Consider the following 17,937-nt stretch of genomic DNA (forward strand, 5'->3'; position numbering starts at 1 on the left):
AGTAATGTCCCTACATTTTTGGAGGGGTTATTTGAAACTTCGGCTACATAAGATCATTTCATTATATTGATTATAAGATCACTATTTTACTGAAAATGGCATTTTATCATAAAAGTGATGTTCATGTGATGGACTTGAAAACGCTCAACGTGGCTCAAATGTGTTACTCCTGGATTTCAACTGTTTGTTTTTGGGTGGTTGTAAGTGTCGAATGTTTAGTAAATTCTTGATTGTTTAGTAAATTCCTTTTGGGTTTTGAAAGGTAGGGTCTAATTTGCTCAATTAGTGCACCTAATCTGGTCCTGTTTGAAAATATTCTGGAATCAATGGTTAGTATTAAAAGGTCACCTTTTCCCTGCAGCTATCATTTCTTGGCAACTGACGTATTTCAAAGTTCATGTATTTCAAATAAGAAATAATTGGTTTGTGTCTCTAGCTCTGTGAGGTTTTCCATCTATTTGGTGATAACACTGGTTAGATTGAGGCCATTTGTTTTGCCTTCATAGCACCAATATGTTTTTGCTGGGCTCTTCTGTATTCTCCAAGTGTTTCAGAATTTCAGTTGTTACTTTAGGTGATATTTTTCTCTTGCTACAGTTGCTAGAGTCCTGGAGGCTATACCTCCAGCTGAATTTCATGCAAATAAGAATCAGAAGGTAGATAAGCTCAAATCTCTAGCAGCAAAGAGCCATTTCTTTCTTCGGTTATTTTAATCTCAGTTTGACATGCAAAGGGTGACTTTCTCTTCAAGATGTAAGTCTCTCTGTTATCCTCATATTAAAAAATGTGATTGTAATATGACTGATTGTCCAGACATGGAGAAATCTGGGTTTTCTTCTCTCTCTGCTATAAACCAGCTGTGAGCCTTTGGGCTCATTTTTCGTGCCTGTGTTGAAGCCACATATCTGAATGAAGCAGAAATAATAGGACTCACTTCCCTTCATTAGAAAGCTAGTGAGGATCTGGGTTATTCTACTAGCAGCAGTCATATCTTCACCTAAGACAGACGTCTTTGCACCTTGCTAAAATAATTGCTGCAGGATACTCTTACTGGATTAGTTTTGTAGACACAATAAACTTTTAGTATGCCCACAAACCTGGCTTTCCTTATCTTATAAAAGACATGCTGATGCAAGATCTGCTTAGGCATTATTTCTGAATATTAGGTACAGGCTAATAGTCTTCATCTATGAAAATGCAGTTTATTTGTGTTTTTACTCCAGCTTCATGAAAGCTTTACTCTGCTTTAGCACAATGGAGCCTGTGCTTGGTGAGTGTGCACCAGAGCTTCATTTATCTCCTGTTGTTGAAACCTTTTTTTCTAAAAAAAATCTTTTTAAAGACTGCAGAAAAGTTCTTACCTTCAAGACCCAGAGAAGCGGGTAGAGAAACTACCTCAATTTGTAATTTTAAGAGAAATTTGACAAGAACTATATATGCATTCTGACATTTAAATGGTGACATTTTCAGGAGACTACTGTTCTTGGTTATGAGATGCTCTGCCCTATCTGTTACTGTCCAGCCCTCTGCAAAACAAATCTAACATGCGTGATAGAAGCTCTTGCTCTAAATTGATAGTATCTTGCATTTATTTTGCATAAATGTAAATGATGATGCAGAGTGCCAGGTAGTGGAAAACTTTATTCATTTAGGAAGATGGGAAGAGAGGGGCCACCTCATTAATCACATGTAGTTCCCTAGAATTGCATGCAACTATGTCATACAGTCTGTGGATAGATGATTTCTGTGCTACAATGGCGTAGGCTGCTTGCTCTCACTGCGATACTGGAAGCTTCCTCCAGAACCACAGTGCTTTGGTGGGGAGGAGTTTTTAATGCTCTTTTCATTAATCCTGAGGCAGAAAGAACTGGAATTTACAAATGGGATAATTTGCGTTTTTTCCACTGCTGAATCTTTGAAATCCCCTGTCATGAGTTATTCTTGTCCTGAATGGAATTACCAAACATCACTTTAGAACTATTGCACAAAGCTAAGGAAAGAGACTTTTTGAAGTGATAATAGTAAAATACTAGTGATCTGTAAGTCTTTTGACAAAAGATTTTTGTAAAATCTTAGAATATTACAACTAGTTTGTTCCATTGGGAATCATTTGGGGAATGGATTTGGAGGCTGAGATTTCCAGAAGATTACACTCTTTATTTGCAGCTTTTACTCCCTTAAAGCTACTTCAACTTTTCACCTAAATGAGGAAAATTGAATAAAATTTCCAATCACTGATCAGACACAAGTCGTCTGAACACACTTAAGACACTTGTAAATTTGAACTTCACTGTAGTGCTTATAAGTCTGGCTAGGAATTGATTTACTTTCCAGTGCTGAATCCATTGCTTTCTGAGAAAGTCCTTCCTTTTGGAACCATTTCTCTTCCTGCTGCGTCATGTTGTCAGAGGCCCCATTAACTCAAATAAGATTGCTTGTGTGAGTGTTCACTAGAGTGAGTAAAAATTGCACAAGAAGATTTCTACCATCTTTTCGGTGCTGTTCTGTTTTAGCATCACAGTTCATCAAAAATGACAGTGATGTATGGCAAATCTCCAAGGTCTTCATTGCGTTGTCATTAAAAGTCTCCAAGCTGAAACACCATATAAGAAATGCAGCAGACAGGTGGCCAGTAACTTCATAAAGCGTCCCACAGGGACTCTGTACTAGTACCACCAGGCATTTATCTTGAAGAATCTGCTTTTAAAACAACTGTGATTATACATTTAAGGGAGGTACAAATAAGGACTTTTATGGCTAAAGCACTTCAGGTAAATTTTACCTTTTATTTCTTATCTATTCGAACTATTTGATATTCCCTTTTTCCTATCCTTCCTGCTACCACATCAGATTTGCTACCTCATAAACCTGGTGTTGACTACCAAGGCAGGATCTTGGCTGAGGTTTTCTGATTATCAAAGGAGGTGTTCTGCCCAATTTTCTGTGTTCTGTTGTTTGCCCAACAAGAAGCAGTCTGAAATGCACAATTGCAATTGTTACCCAAAATCCAGAATAGATTCTAAAAAAATTAGAAAAAGACCTGAACCACCAGGATAGTGAAGTCTGGAGACGTCAGAATGTCTTTCAGAAGACTTAGTGGGTAGGAGAAGCTGTGGAGTCAAGTTTTAAAAATGTAAAAAAAAATTGAAATATAGCAAGGTCCTACAGCAAGTCAAATATTTATTTGTTTACCAAGTTACTTTGTCCACAGTGAGTACACCTTCCCTTTTAAATATCGCTTTGCTTACACCAGCTGTTAGTGTTCTGACAAATGGTCAGTATGTCAGGAAACCTCAGCTGGCAGGAAAATTTTACTAGTGCACCTCTGCTACTTCTGAAGCACATTACAGTGCAAACTAGCCAACAGAACACAGTAATAAAGAAAATTTTCTGCAAAGACATGTTTTTACGTATTAGTAGTGAATACTCATTTCTTACGTTCTAAATTTCACAGAAGTTCAATTCTCAAGAGCTTTACTTCTTTTTGAACAAAATAATTATTTTATATAGTCTTTTCCCATTAGTGCTTATAGCTAACATTCCTTGGTGTACCGTTTGTTTTCTTTTTCTGTCCATGATTAATACAGGACAGATTAGGCAAAAGTACCAAAGGCTTTGTTAATGGTTTAGGATATTTTTCTTAATTTCTTTGGCTTGAAGGCTTTCTTTGTTCATTTAAATAGTAATGACTCTCTATTTATGTAGCTATCCAGAATCCATTATTAAAGTTGAAGTGCTTGTTTGAATGGTCCAATATGAGAAGTTAGAAAATAATTATAAAAGAGACTTGTAGCAGAATTTCTTTCTGCTGGGAAGGGAGGCAGAATTGAATGGAACTGACTAAGTGCTAGCACTTAGATAATATTGGTGCTCCTGCTATGCATGATAGAAAATACTCTGTTTTCAGTAACAAGACTCCAAATCTTGTGATTGTTTCCTGAAAACTAAAAAATTATGCACGGTCTTCATGGATATTGTGCCTGCACTATGCATGCCTAGCATTTCTTTATCTCTGTTATTATTGTCAAAAATATTAACATGGAAACATGAGCTTTGATTTTATGAGGTGATCAGTTTATGCGACTTAAAATTCCTGGTTAAGTTTCATGCAGTTTGGCCTGTAGAGTAATTAATAACTATTTAGGAAACTGGCAATGAAAACCCTATATAAGTACTATTGTGTTCCAAATTATTATTTTGCAGCATGCTCTGGCTGTTATCTTTGTCTCAGTTTTGAAGTGGAGCCGTAATTGCACCTTGCTTACCGTCTCCTTCAGAATAAGGTCAAAGGCTATTATTTTACTCTTTTTTGAAGGGTCAGATTCTGGCATGTCCTCAAAGTTGAAAATTATAAAATTTAAGAACTCTGATAGAAAATACTGTCTAGATTACTGATCCCAATGAGGAATAGAATTCAGCATGAATTCTAAATATCTTTCTTTCTGTTGTTGAAGTACATAATCCAAAATACAGATGTCAATAGCCCCAGCACTAAAGTGCATTTGGGAAGCTTATTCATAAACAGGTGACTTGTGCAACGCAGGAGTTCATATTGTCTATGGTAGAGCCAACACCCACTTTGGAATGATTCTAGTTAAAATCTGTCCTCTGAATGTAATGCCATAAAATCCCTGCCACCCATTAGCAACCACTTGCACATTCCTAGCTTCTTGTTCATCTGTTTAACATGTCAGCCTGTCATGATATATCTTGCATTCAGGTGAGGAATTCAGAACACCAGCTATCTACTTGCTACCTATGTTTCACTGTAATTTTCAATAAATTATTTTATCATTTACTACAAACCTTCTGTCAAAAGGGCATACTTCCTAATAGGCCATCATATGGTAAAAGCCCATTTTATCTTGACATCTCATTCAAAAGACTTCACCTATAAAATGGCACTCAGTACGCTCATCACAAAGTGAATGAAATATTCACTTTTGTAAGAGTATTTATTTTTCCACACTTTAAAAATAAACTTATTTTTTTGCACATACAGGTTTAATAATGCTGTAGTTATTTGAGAGCACAAAAGAGTTCTCCTGGGTCATGGATTCCCTTCTACTTTGGCTGCATTTTTGTCTGTGTGACTAATGGTTTGACACAGGCTGTGCCTCAGTTTTAAGAGCTGACTATGCTAGCTTAATTCATGTTTTCCTCATCTTACACAAACACTTCTTTCTAAACCCTATTTCTAAAACATATATCCAAAATTTTGGCTGCTTCTTCTGTTAGACTAGACCCTACTATAACTTTTTCCTTTGTTTTAGAAAATGATTCCACAAGTTCTTCACTCTTGTTGGAACGCCCAGCACAGGAGTGTGGACACCTGCAGGGATTTTGATAAAATCTACTGAGATATTTCTGCTCCAAAATTTTCCAAGTTCCCCTAAAGTTTTGTTTGTATTTTCTGTTCAACTTGGCTACTGCATCCTATTTTAGTACCAGATATCACTGAGTCAGTCATAATTTTTATTAAATAATGAAAATGAAAGTGACTTTCAAGCTTTGAACTAAGCTGTAATGAAAATAAATTTAAATTAAAAAAAAAAAAAAAACCACAACAAACCACTTGTGGCATTTCTACTGCAAGAGCCCATCACTCCTCCTTGAAAAAAAAATTTTTGAGGAAACAATACAAATTGTTAAATTATTCACAAATTCAGAAAAAACACATGATAAGGCACTAGACTTAAATTTAAGAGGCTTATTCAAGGAGACCTGAGTGCAACTTCTCCTGCTTTGCACTCACACATAAAAATGAGTATAATTCTTTTCATGTATCAGACATAATTTGTGCCTTGAGCTGCCAATTTTGCCAGCATATTTTGTTGGTCACACACCCAGTCATAATGCCAATTCCAACTACATTTTATGTCCATAAAACTCTGATTCCTTTCTTCATCTGCTGTGTTTTCTGTATAACTTGGAAGAGAAATAGTTATTGCATCCTTCTCATCAGTGCTTTTTCTAACTTGATTTTCAATATTTTCTCTAGAGTATCCCCCTCAAAATCTTTTAAGACAGTTTCTTTGATAGTTAATATAAGCTTTTCTCTACAGTATTCTGAGGCTGTGAATAATTCCCTTATTTTGTTTATACTTCATCCTGGGGAAAGTTTGTAGGTTTATTTCTGAAATCAGTGAGTCTTTTATTTTGAAGACTTTGCAAACATGGCTTTCAGCCTTCTTAAGTCATATTCTCCAATAACTGCATCAGAGCTAAGCTGATATAAGCCAAATTTAAACTGATGTATTGCTAGCAGTATTTCCAAGCCACTTCTGGTTTTCATGTTGGTTTAATATCATGCCTTTTGTTATACCAAAGCAGATCATGTATGCAAGAACTCTGAAATAAATCAACTAAACCAGACACTAAATCAAGTAAAAGAAATGGAAATTTATGACACTGTTTAATTCACCAGAACTCACTTTTCCTGTTAATATTCTCAAATTCAACTTTTCCTAGACAGTTACTAGTGTAATAGGAAAAAGCACAGCTAAATGATATTTTGGGAACAAGGAGAAAAACAATACTGATGCTCAACTCAAGTACCAGAAGTCATGCCATTAATTGACATGTAGAAAGTACTCAATCCTCATTCACTGGATGTGTAACCAGCTTTTTACTTTGGCATTTTTCTGCTATATGAAAAATACTACCCAACAGTATAATTTTGGTAGTTTTACACAGGTAAAGCCAGAGCAGACTGTTAGATTAGCTGAGCTAGCACCTTGTGTCTCAGTTTCTTACACTTGATCCAGTTTCACCTGTCTTCAGCCTAGTAATTTCTGGTTAACTGAAGGCCGACTTTGAAAAATCCAACGGTGATTTGAAAGCAGTAATGGGTAGACAATCATAATTTCCCTTGATAGTTTATCTTAGTGATTCATAACATTCAATCATAGAAACATGTGCTTTATTATAGTTTGAAGGTATCTGTCTGCAGCTTCCAGCTTCTGGTTATATCTTTTCTGTGCTAGTTGAAAAAACTCTTTAGCCCTTGAGTAATGTCTCCCCATGGCAGTACTAGTTTATGATAATATAGCCAGCTTTCCATTTTCCCTTTGAGAAGCCAGATAGATAGAGGTCTTTAACTCTTCTGTTAATGGCATTTGAGAACTGCAAAAGTTTTCAAAATACTTTTATAACTCTTTTAATCTTCCTTCTTTTAAGTTTTCAGCATCTTGTTAAGAAATAGATCCTCCCAAAGTCTGTTAACATTTGAGCAATGATCTAATGTGCAGGTACAAGTAAAATGGACAACCCACTCCTAGGCTATATTTCACTGTTTGTGTATCCAAATATCACATCAATTAAGTTTTCTTGCTGCAGTGTCCCTTCTGACAGCTGGAGTTGTTAATCTACTACAATACTGAGATTCTTTCCTGAAATGCTGCTTTCTAGAACATGATCCCCAAACCTCTAACTTGTGTTCTTTTTTCTCTGAGTTATAACTTTGCAATTTTTGCAAGGTCTAACTTTGCTAATTGATCCAGGCATTTCATTATTTTTACTCTGCCAGTGTCATCTGCAGAACTGCTGCGCAGTAAATTTATGTTTCCTTCCCAGTCTTTGATAAAACTTTTGAAAACTAGGTCTAATGTCTGCAGAAGCAGGGTATACTGTAAAGACACGTTGTCAGTCTGACCTGCTGCTTTAATGATGACTTCTGTTTGTGATCAGTCAGTCTAGTTAACTATATTAATGCTGTATAAATGCTCTGTGTCACTAAGTCAAACACCTTACAAAATTCTGAAGCTATTACGTCTATGCAAGTATCAGCCAAAGCTGCAACCTTGCCTAAAGAATGAAATCAAACTTAACACCTATTTTCATACAACCATGTTGCCCAGCATCCATAGCTCTGTTATGTAAAGCTGGGCTGGTCTATGGCTATCTAAGTCTTTTTATTTCTTCCTCTAGATATTGGCAAGAGAGCATCTGGCATTTTCCACATTTTCCACAACATTGATAATTTCCTTGCTGTTCCATGACGTATTCAACATATCATTGGGCCAGAGCTCTCTTCAGATAGCTCTTCAGTTTTCAGTGCAAGTTAACTGAGCCATAAGCTTTTAAAATGTTCATCCCAAGCTGACCTTTCACAGTTGTGCGTTCAATAATAGACAAGAGGTATTGCCTCCTCTGCCTTGTCTAATCCTAGCACATCATCCTGCTTTTTCTTCAACTGAGGGAAATAAATTACTGAAAATTACTACCCTTTCTGTTTCGCCATTAACAATTGTTCCACCTCTAAGAGTTGATGTGAATATTGTTATATAAGAAGCAAAGCAAACTGGGATAAAATAGAAATTCAAACCAGTAATTTCAATCTTCAATAAATCCTTAGTCATATTATGCTATATTGTATAAAATACTTATTTAGGACTTTTAATTTACACTGGTTAAATGTTCATTCTGACAGTACTGTTACTTTTAGTCTGAATTTTTTTACTTCAATATTTCATGCATGTCTTCCTGTTTTATCTTCCAGATTCCTGTCGCTGTGACACAGATAAGTTCAACCAACCACCCAGTGAAAGTGGGACTCTCCGATGCATTTGTGGTCGTGCACAGGATCCAGCAAATTCCCAGTACGTAGAACTGTAGTCATGCTAATGGCATGAAGGCTGAGAAATGAGTATAAGCTGATTTCATCTAGGATGATTAGCTACGCAACAAATCACTTAGCTAATTTCAGTTTGTTAATCCAAGTGTAATTTCATCTGCTTGAAAATTCCCAATGTGGTTTTCTTTGTTTCTTTTGAGCTGATAAATTAAGTAAATAAAACTAAATGGCCAGCCAAATAATGTAAAATTAAACTGTCAGCCAGCACATTTTTGTATTCCATAAGATACTTTATCTGGAATATGTCTCCATATCCATAGTAGGGAAGAAACAACCTGTTCAGAAAAATCATCTCTATCCAAATAGAGAAAAATATCCAGACTAGAAGTTCTTGATACTTTACATTCTGAACTTTAATTTGTATATACATTTTAGTGAGAGAAAAGGAGAGGAGATGTAGTTATTAAATAACATCTTAGTCATAGCAACAGTAGTGCAAGTGATGTTTAATTTTCCCTGGCTTTAATTATACTTTGTATGGCTTGACTGAAAACGAATAGTAGGAAATCAAGTGTAATTTCCGTGATGCTTTGTTGTAACATACCATGTACAGAACGCTTTGAGGTTGTTTAGCCATTACAGAGCATGCTCGCTTCCCAAGTCTGCTGGTTTTATTTAGACATTTGGAGCAAATTTACTGAGTTCAGTTTTTTATGATCCACTAATAGCAGGGTGTAGATGGAAGAAGCTGCACTTGAACCAGCCTCCTAGGACTGAGTCAAGGCTTATGCTCCTATAGTGAACCCTGACAGAGGTGTGGTGCAGATAAGGCTCATAAGGACTGACCTGATCCAGCCTGTCTTTAAGGCAGCCTGCAGATGGGGCTGACACTGAAATTGCAGGTACTATTGCCTCTCAGCTCATCCTATCCCCTTATCACATTTAAAGAGTGTTTGATATGAGGGAGTATAAATCCTACGTCTTGTATGTCCTGCCATGAGGAAGATGGAAAATTTCAGTACCATCTGTTGCTTGTTGTGAACTCAGAGTAGTGTGAAGGAGGTTGACATAACCAGATTTCACTTAAGAGATCAGGCACTGGAAGAAATTTGTTTCTGAAGTATGACAGATAGTTGTGATGTGCCTATGGTCGCATGGATTGCTTTTGAGTGCTTAGGAGCAAATGAATCTAGGCAACCTGTTTCAGCAATTTGAGTGATGTTTGTAAGTGAATGATCTGATTAATTCTGTGAGTCTTCAGCTTGTAATAGCACCTAAAATGGATTCAGGTGGAAATTAGGTTGATTGATGGTTTATGAGAATAGTCACACAGAAATTCAGTATAAGAGATGCAAGCAGTATGCAGATCTTTTGGCATCAGGCCTCCATCATCAAACACTAAAGGACTTATTTTAGATTTATATATTTTGTATGTAAAATATATGGTATATGTGAGTCTTTATTCTAGTTTGAATGTTTTTCTGTAGCAATATTTCAGACATGCACCTTGTTTTACTACCACTGCATAATGTTGGTTTTGATGAATATACAGTTACTAGTCTTCTGGTTTTAGTATTTCTGTAAACCTTTTTGTCACATGACACTTTCTACTAAGTGAAGTGACTGTAATTACCAGAAAATTTGCCTAGTCTTTCATCTTAAACTTACTCTTTTCATTAAGTTACATTAAGGAGTGGCAGATAAGAATAATAAAATGTGGGTAAAAAGTCTAAAATGTGCCACTGCAGCAGCCATTTTGATAGCATTATTTCTGTACTGTGTGTAATGCAGTGTTTTTCCTCCTTAATGACTGGTTCTGTGGATGGTGGTAATTCATTATTATTTTTGCTAGTTTGCAGCTTACACTACAACTTGTGTTAATCAAGGGAACCATCAGTTCACAGTAGATTTTCCTGAAGCTAAATTGTGCTTTCAATGAAACAGGTTTATATTAGTATGTACAGGCAACATAATAGCACCCTGACAGAACTGCTAAATAATGTTGGCCCATGGAGAGCCAGTGTCAGATGCTTTTAAAATATGCATGTTCTTGCATTCTTGTTTTTCAGAAGTGTTAAATCAAGCATGGCTCTAGTCAGTTACTGAAAAAGTGATATGATATAATTGTTGTTTTACTTTATTTGTTAGCTCCTTAAGTCAATGGAAGAATATTGCTGTTCGTTTGTCCTGAAAGAAGGCAAAGATAGTATAGTTATTAGTTCTTGCTTACAACTTTAGCAAAGGCTTTTCCATCAAGAGAACCCAGTTTTCCTTTATGTTCATGGCTAGTTGTAAAAAAAAAAATATATACATCTTGTATTTGAAAAGGAAAAAGACACTAAGTGCAACACAACCCTATTTGAATCAAAATATCCACTCAGTTTTCAAAAAGGCTGAATGTCTTTGGTGCACTCTGTATGCTCAGCATTCTAAGATTTCAGTATAATGGTCCTAGTTTTATTGAAGTAATTTCGGAAGATTTAGAACTAACTATTTATCAGATTTTTTCAGACATACTGTGCAAAACATTAGTAATAACTTTTCTAATAGTTCTGAAAGGTGAGTTCTAAAGCCGGGCGAACCTATTCCATTCTCAGGGGAGAATAACATGCTTTTTGATCAGCCTTGTCATTTCAAAAGTGCATTTTAATGAGTGCTGAAAAGGATCCTCTTGAAGAGCCAAGAGCAAAAAGAAAGGATTTTCTGAACTTTTTGGAATGGAGGACCCTGAGCATTTCATACGTACTTTTGTTAATATATTCCTACATATAAAGGCTTTGCAGTAATACCCCTTTCATCTATCCCTAAAAGAATAGAGGTACTCACATTTTTTCACCTTATCTTTTAAGAGTTAGAGCACAGTGATGGAAAGTTTTTGGCAGGTGACTTTCTGCCTGTTTTCTATGTTTGATTTTTTTTTTCTTGATCTGTTACTACTGCTTACATATAGATAATGTCTTTACTTTCAAACTTATATGTGGTACTATTATGTTGATGCAGGTTGGCCACTGTTTTATATCTGTGTGTATATATATATGTATAGATACATATGCCTGTATATACTCTACAGATGCTTTGGAATGAATGGTGATGTGTGAAGGGAAGCGAATTTTTGCTTGACACCAAGGTTAACAAGAAAAGCCTTAAATTCTGAGATTTATATGGCAGCAAAATGGCAAACTAAGTTCATTGATTAATTTCAGAGGAAATGTTTCTGCTTCTTCCAGGTAATTCAAGTGAAGTGGGCCAGGTTCTGGACCTCTGCTTCTAATTTGTCCAATAAGTTAGAGGGACTATCCTGATTTCTTCTTCTTCAGACAGGCTGAACACTTGTACAATAACTATTTTTCCTTTTGTAACAAAGACACTAAGAATGTTTAATGGATGTCTTCCAGTTAGACAACACATGATTGGTGAAGACAAAGCTGGAGGATAGCTTTACATGTTCCTCCAGCAAGTCTTCTCCCTTTTTTTCAGGATCTTCATTGCATGAGGAAACTTGTCCTTGTCCCCTTGTAACCACCTTCTCTTCCTTGCTCCATCTTATTTCTTATTTTTTCTCAGCCATCCTTGGCATTCTGTTCTTGGTCCTTCTTTCAGTCACCTATGGTGTCCTTTGCTCTCCCTACCACAGACTCCCAAGATCTCTCTCTAATTTCATGTCCATCTTTCTTCCCCTACATCTTTCCTTTCCTTCAGGGATAGTATGTTTCTCTCCTTTGTTTCAGTGCTCTCTTCCTTTTTGTCTACCAATTGGCTTCTTAATTGTGCATGAAGAAATGAAAAAGCATTTCCTGCAACCCATTATTTTATTTTAGCAATGAAAAAGCCCACCAGTGAGCTTGCCCAGATTGTGCTTTGTTTTCCACAAAACCATGAAAAACACTGGTAAAATGAGAGAGTGCCAAATTCAGGTGGTCTACATGGTGAGTTACTAGTCTTGCACCTATAGATAATGGCTAGGTTTTTCTTGACCATGAGACATACTTCTCCATGATCTTGGCCTCTCCTGTATTAAGTACAGCTCTTTTAGGAGATCCATACCTTGACAGCCCAACATTTAACAACACTGAAATTACTCAACACTGTATACACAAATGAAATTGTAGCTGAGCTATGTGTTAGTAATACTCCAGTTTCAGTGCAATTAGTGCCACTCAATATGTAGTGTATCTCAAGCATATAATTAAGTGACAACTCTGCGTGTTATAACTGTTTGCTGAAAATTTCTCTCCAGTTTGTTTACAGCAGTGAGGCCTCTGAAAGAACCTTAGCATTACCTGCCTGAAGGGTGAAAGAAGACTAGCAGTTTATGTTTTTATATTTATTGTATAAAGGTGCAGCACCATCTGAGAAATCGCAAAGTCTAATTTGCTGCTGCCTTACTGGTAACGCTGTCATTTACCTACTGTGCAAAGTAGGCCCCAAAGTCATCGCTCTGAATTCACAGTATTTATTCTTGCTTTCCACTAGTGTAACTAATTCCGCAGAGTGCCAGCTCCTCAGCCCTGCATGTTTGTCTGCTGGACCAGAAGGATTTAGCTGGGCAGCTGGGTTCCTTGGCACTAGATGTCCCATTCAGGAGCAATGAGAGAAAAGGATGGGCATGCTGCCTGTCTTTAGTGGCATAACAGCACTTCAGGGACTGGTATGAGATGATCAAAGTTTAAAATGCTCTCGTTTTAGCCAAAGCCTTAACTGGCCATCAACCAATCTCAGAATTAGGCAGTTCGGTTCGTGGTGTCTTAAAGGGATAAAGCATATTTTTCACACCTAGATCCTGTACTAAGAGCAGCTGAACTGGCATCAGGAATTGGGGTAAATCCGAAAGGACATGGAGAGCTTCAAAGTAAATGATGTGTGGTAGACACAGAGCGTTGGTGCAGAACAGTTTTTTCTACATTGTTCATAAAGCGGGTATTTTCAGAGGCTACTTCACTGTTTTGCCTATTCACAGATTATACGTCTTTGAGGTGCAGCTTCCAGGTTTCAAAGTATTTTTTTAGTAACTTTTAAGAGAATGCTAAAATTAATACAATTAGGGAATCTGAATTTTGATCTAGAATCAGACGTGTAATAGTCGATGACCAAGAGCAGTTGTGATGGTATTTTGATTACAGGCATGTTTGATCTGTGTCAGTGCCTCGAGAATTAATTAGTTAATATTGAGAAGTTTAGCAACATGAAGCTGTTAAAAACAAAGAAAAAAGATTGCTTTGACATTCTGATTCCCTTACCTTTTGTGGTGATGGCTGGCAAAATATGTATTTTCATGAAGAATTTATTCAGCCAGTGGTCCTAAACAAAGTCCCTAGCAAGCAAAGCCAGTGGCTGTATAGTACAGCAGCTGTGCCCCACTCCTCTTTATCTCTTATATTTTTTTTCACAAATTGCTTGCAGTGTAAGCTGGCTATGTTTCATAAATTGTTTGCTTCAAATTGACTTCTACATAATCAAATGCATCCTCTTACCATTTGTGTTTTCTCTATCAGCTAGACTTAAAAATGAATGTGCAGCCATATGAATACATATGGCCTTGTTTAGTAGGTTTTGCTGGGTATATGTCCAGTCTCAATTCCCTAGAAATCTTTCAATGACAAAGATTTTTATTTGTGTGAACATATGATTTAAAAAATCAGACTGACTTCTCCAATATTTTCACATTTCACTGGGTTGCAGGTTTTAGCTGAGGAATGCTGTATGAGGAAAAGTGATTATGTGATGGAAAAGTACCAGAGAGATTGTGCATCTGCCGGACACCTATTTAGAATGGTTTATTGCTAGCTACTGACCTTTCAGGTATGTTAGGAAGTCATTGGTGCTCTTCTGGCACAGCTCCATGTCCAGAGTACTCTCCCTATCTAGTACATTTAGTTAACTCTGGCAGTTCTGTTTCAGAGAGTGTTTATATGCCATTATTTAGTTTAAAACTACTATGAGAAAACTACATAGAAATGTTTCATCGTGCCAGAATCTTGTATATCTATAATTTAGTGATCCATTGCTTAATACCTTGAAAGGATTCTTTCAATTGGCCTCCCGACCCTCAATGTTATCTCTCTAGGTCACTGGGGAATGTGCTTACCTCAAGTAGCTGGTGTTTCCTTCAGCTTTTTCTGCTGGGACTGTACCTTTGGCCTTGTATTCAAAGATAGCACATATACATGCCACATAAACAAACCAAAGAACAATTTAGACCATGCTGTAAAGTAAAACAAATGTAAAAAAATAGAATCTGTTCTTGAAAAAAATTATATGTTATATCATTCAGTTAAAAAGGGTGTTTGAGTTACTCAGACCTACAGAAAAGTAAAATATTTTCATGACTAGGAGAAGAATATATACATATTTTCTGAAATTCAGAAACAGGAATGGTACTTCAAAAGTATATATGTGTGCAAAAAGTAGTTTTCCTTTCTTCCCTTCCCTGATGTAATGCCTCTTTTCAGCAAAATAGCTGCACATGAAATATGTGGGCTCATAAGCTCTTTGTGATTCTGCACTTGTACTTGTTTGTAAAAGAGCTAAATAGACAGCATAAGACAAAGAACAAATTCCACCTGAGTGAAAGGCAATATGTGTCTTGGTTTGGAGCAGGAGTGTGTGTGATGAGGTTGAGGGGGAAAGCGTCAGGGGAGTATTCATTTTTCTGCTTATCCTGTTGAGTTTAGCTTCTAACCTGTTTTGTTAAGGGGATACAGGCTTATAATTCTAAATAGGGAGGAAAAAATGTATTTTGAGGAGCTAAGCATGGCATATTTCAAGTCGGACTTTCAAAATAATCTGCACCTGCATGTTTTTACAACCTGACCAGACAGATAAATTTGAATGCTCTTGTTTCCAACCACCTACCTGCAAGTATATACAAAGCCGTTAGAAGATGCCTATGCAAATGCCTCTCTGTGCTTAGGTTCCTTACAGTAGATAGATCTCTTGTATGCAAACTTACCATCTGTGGTTTGGCAGTCTTCCTGAAGAAGAAAAGATCAAACCTGAATCTACCAGGCAGTGGTATTTAATGGGATCAACAGTCATGCTGAAATATGCATGATTAGACATGATTTTTTTTTAATAACAAACTTAATTCTCTTAAAATCAGTGCTTTTTAGAAATTTCATGCACTGAGTGAGATAAAAGTGCCTGTGATCTGAGTCACTGGTTCTTGCTGGATTTTTGGAAAGCCAGAAGCTCCTTATTTCTTGTAAATCCTATGAGGAGTCTGTTAGGAAAAGTTCAGAGTAAACAGGATTATAGCATGCCAGTCTGTACCACTAATGATGAGATGAAATGGAGTTCAGTTAAAGGCTGGCACCCACCATTTTAATTTATGTATTCATTTGCTTATTTTTTTTTTGGACAGAAGGATAAAGATTTCCATGGAAACAAATTACAGCCTTCAGCATTGACAGGAGTTCATTTCAAACACATTTTCTGATCACTCTGATTTGGCAGGTGCTTTTATGGGACTTACCATCCTGGAAGCATAAACTTCTCGCTGCTGGCAAGAAATTTTCCCCACCCCAGCAAAAGATTAACCTTGTCTTGAAAACCCTTTCTGTCTAATGGGTTTGAAGTACATGGCTAAAGCATTTATTGGGGTAAACATTTGGCATATCCCCATATCTGTCTTTTATCTAGTCAGAGTGAGTTTACAGGTAATACATAGAAGTCGCTCAATTATAGGTACATATCGTACTGAAAGAGAAACCCACTGTCAATAGGGATGAAGCCATAGCAAAGTCAGCTTCAAATAAATGGCAAGAGGAACTGCTTAGGAAAAGTGCTGATTTGGAGCTAAATAGAAATATTATTGTCTGAAAGACAGATACTGCCTACCTGTGCCTAGGAGCTTATGCAGTGACATAGGGCAGAGAAGCTGGTTCACCCGCAGCAACCCTGGCTGATGCAGGAAAGAGTTATCCCACCCAGCACAGCTGTGCTTCTGCCTCCTCGGAGATTCCCCTATTTATTCCAACTGACACCGATAGCTTGATGGTTATTTTCTGTGGTGTAGTGTAAGGGGGATTCCCACACTTGTGCTTTTAGAGATTGGCCATCCCTCTTTTCTTAGAAAGCCTCATCTGCTTAAGCCATGAGGCACTGTAGCCACAGTACACCTTCGCGTACTTTCTCTCTTCCCTTAAAAAATAGTGTTTATTGTTTGATTGATTTTAGTTAAGGTTCCATTTCCTGTCTGAGAAATGCCTAGAACAACCCTCCTACATGAGATTGTGAAAAACACTTTGGATTTGGTGCTACGTGATTGCTTAACAGCTGGGGAGCCCACATGAGCCCTCTTTCAGTTGCAGAAACACAGCCTTTATACCAAGGAACAGGGTGTGCCCGAATCCATATAGGGCTGGCAACAGAGAAGACTGCCTAAGATTGAGTTTGTGGCTGTCTGCAGTTTGTTTTCTTCTGTTGCCTGTAGACTCCGTCCAGCCATTGACCAGAGTAACCGGTTAATCTTTTGTGTGTAACCCTTTATTCCTCTCCGATTCCCCTCTGGAATGATTCCACAGGGTCAGTGATTGTATTTAGCATTGGTTTCAGTTAGCTTAACAGACCTTCAAAAGGACATAAATTTTTATCCAGCACAGCAGAAAACCATCATTATTCTGTCAGATTGGCAGTATAGACTGTACTTTTAATTTGCAAATGTACAAGCTTGCCAGTCTGCATTGCAGCTGTGCACTTATAATCCCAATATTCAGAATACACGATAGGATATTGATCTGGAAACTAACAATTATGTGATTTTTTCACACTTATCTTGTGCTTGGGTCTTACAGTTGTCTGTGTGTTCAAAACCCATAACAACGGTCCATTGACTATATTGAATTTCTGCTTTGAGAAACTTGGGCGCAGTCAGCTTATGTAGAGATTATGTATAACATTGGCTGTTTAGGAAGACTTGTCTTCTTTAACATAATGTTATAATATGAAAAGATGTTCTAGTGCATTTAGATGTGAGCCAACTTATAGCTAACAAATTTGATTAAACAATGAAATCAGTTTTGTTTGCACATCTTGGCAAGAGCTGACAAAATGAGCATATAAAGCATTTCTCTCCAGTCTGTAAACTGAGAAATGTCTTAGGAAAGCAAGCATCTGAAATATACCCTAAAATGTCTGACAGTGTAGTCTCTAGAATTTCTGCCTAAATGAATGACTAAGATGCTTGAGAGCACACTCAGCATTTTCATAATCCTTTACCGGGAATAGGTGCCTATTCTGTCAGCTCTGATGGTTTCTGAGGTGAAAAATTCTCTACCTATACTTTTTAAATGTTCCTTCCTGATGTCTAAAGTTAGAAATATATTCTTGAGGAAAATCAGTGCCATGTGTGCACCTAAGGAACA

The 17,937-nt window shown here is 36.9% G+C and overlaps 1 protein-coding gene across 1 annotated transcript in view; it reads left to right on the forward strand.

The window, feature by feature from the left end:
- Positions 1-17,937, forward strand: part of PLXDC2 (plexin domain containing 2) — a gene marked incomplete at both ends in the record, with an annotated part of 43,417 nt that overhangs the window by 3,277 nt on the left and 22,203 nt on the right. The window contains one exon of the mRNA XM_009706013.1: positions 8,501-8,600. Within this exon, the coding sequence (XP_009704315.1) occupies positions 8,501-8,600 (100 nt within the window). The remainder of the gene's footprint in view (positions 1-8,500; positions 8,601-17,937) is intronic.

Source organism: Cariama cristata, unplaced genomic scaffold (genome assembly GCF_000690535.1).
Source record: "Cariama cristata isolate BGI_N322 unplaced genomic scaffold, ASM69053v1 scaffold12280, whole genome shotgun sequence".
Lineage (NCBI taxonomy): Eukaryota > Metazoa > Chordata > Aves > Cariamiformes > Cariamidae > Cariama > Cariama cristata.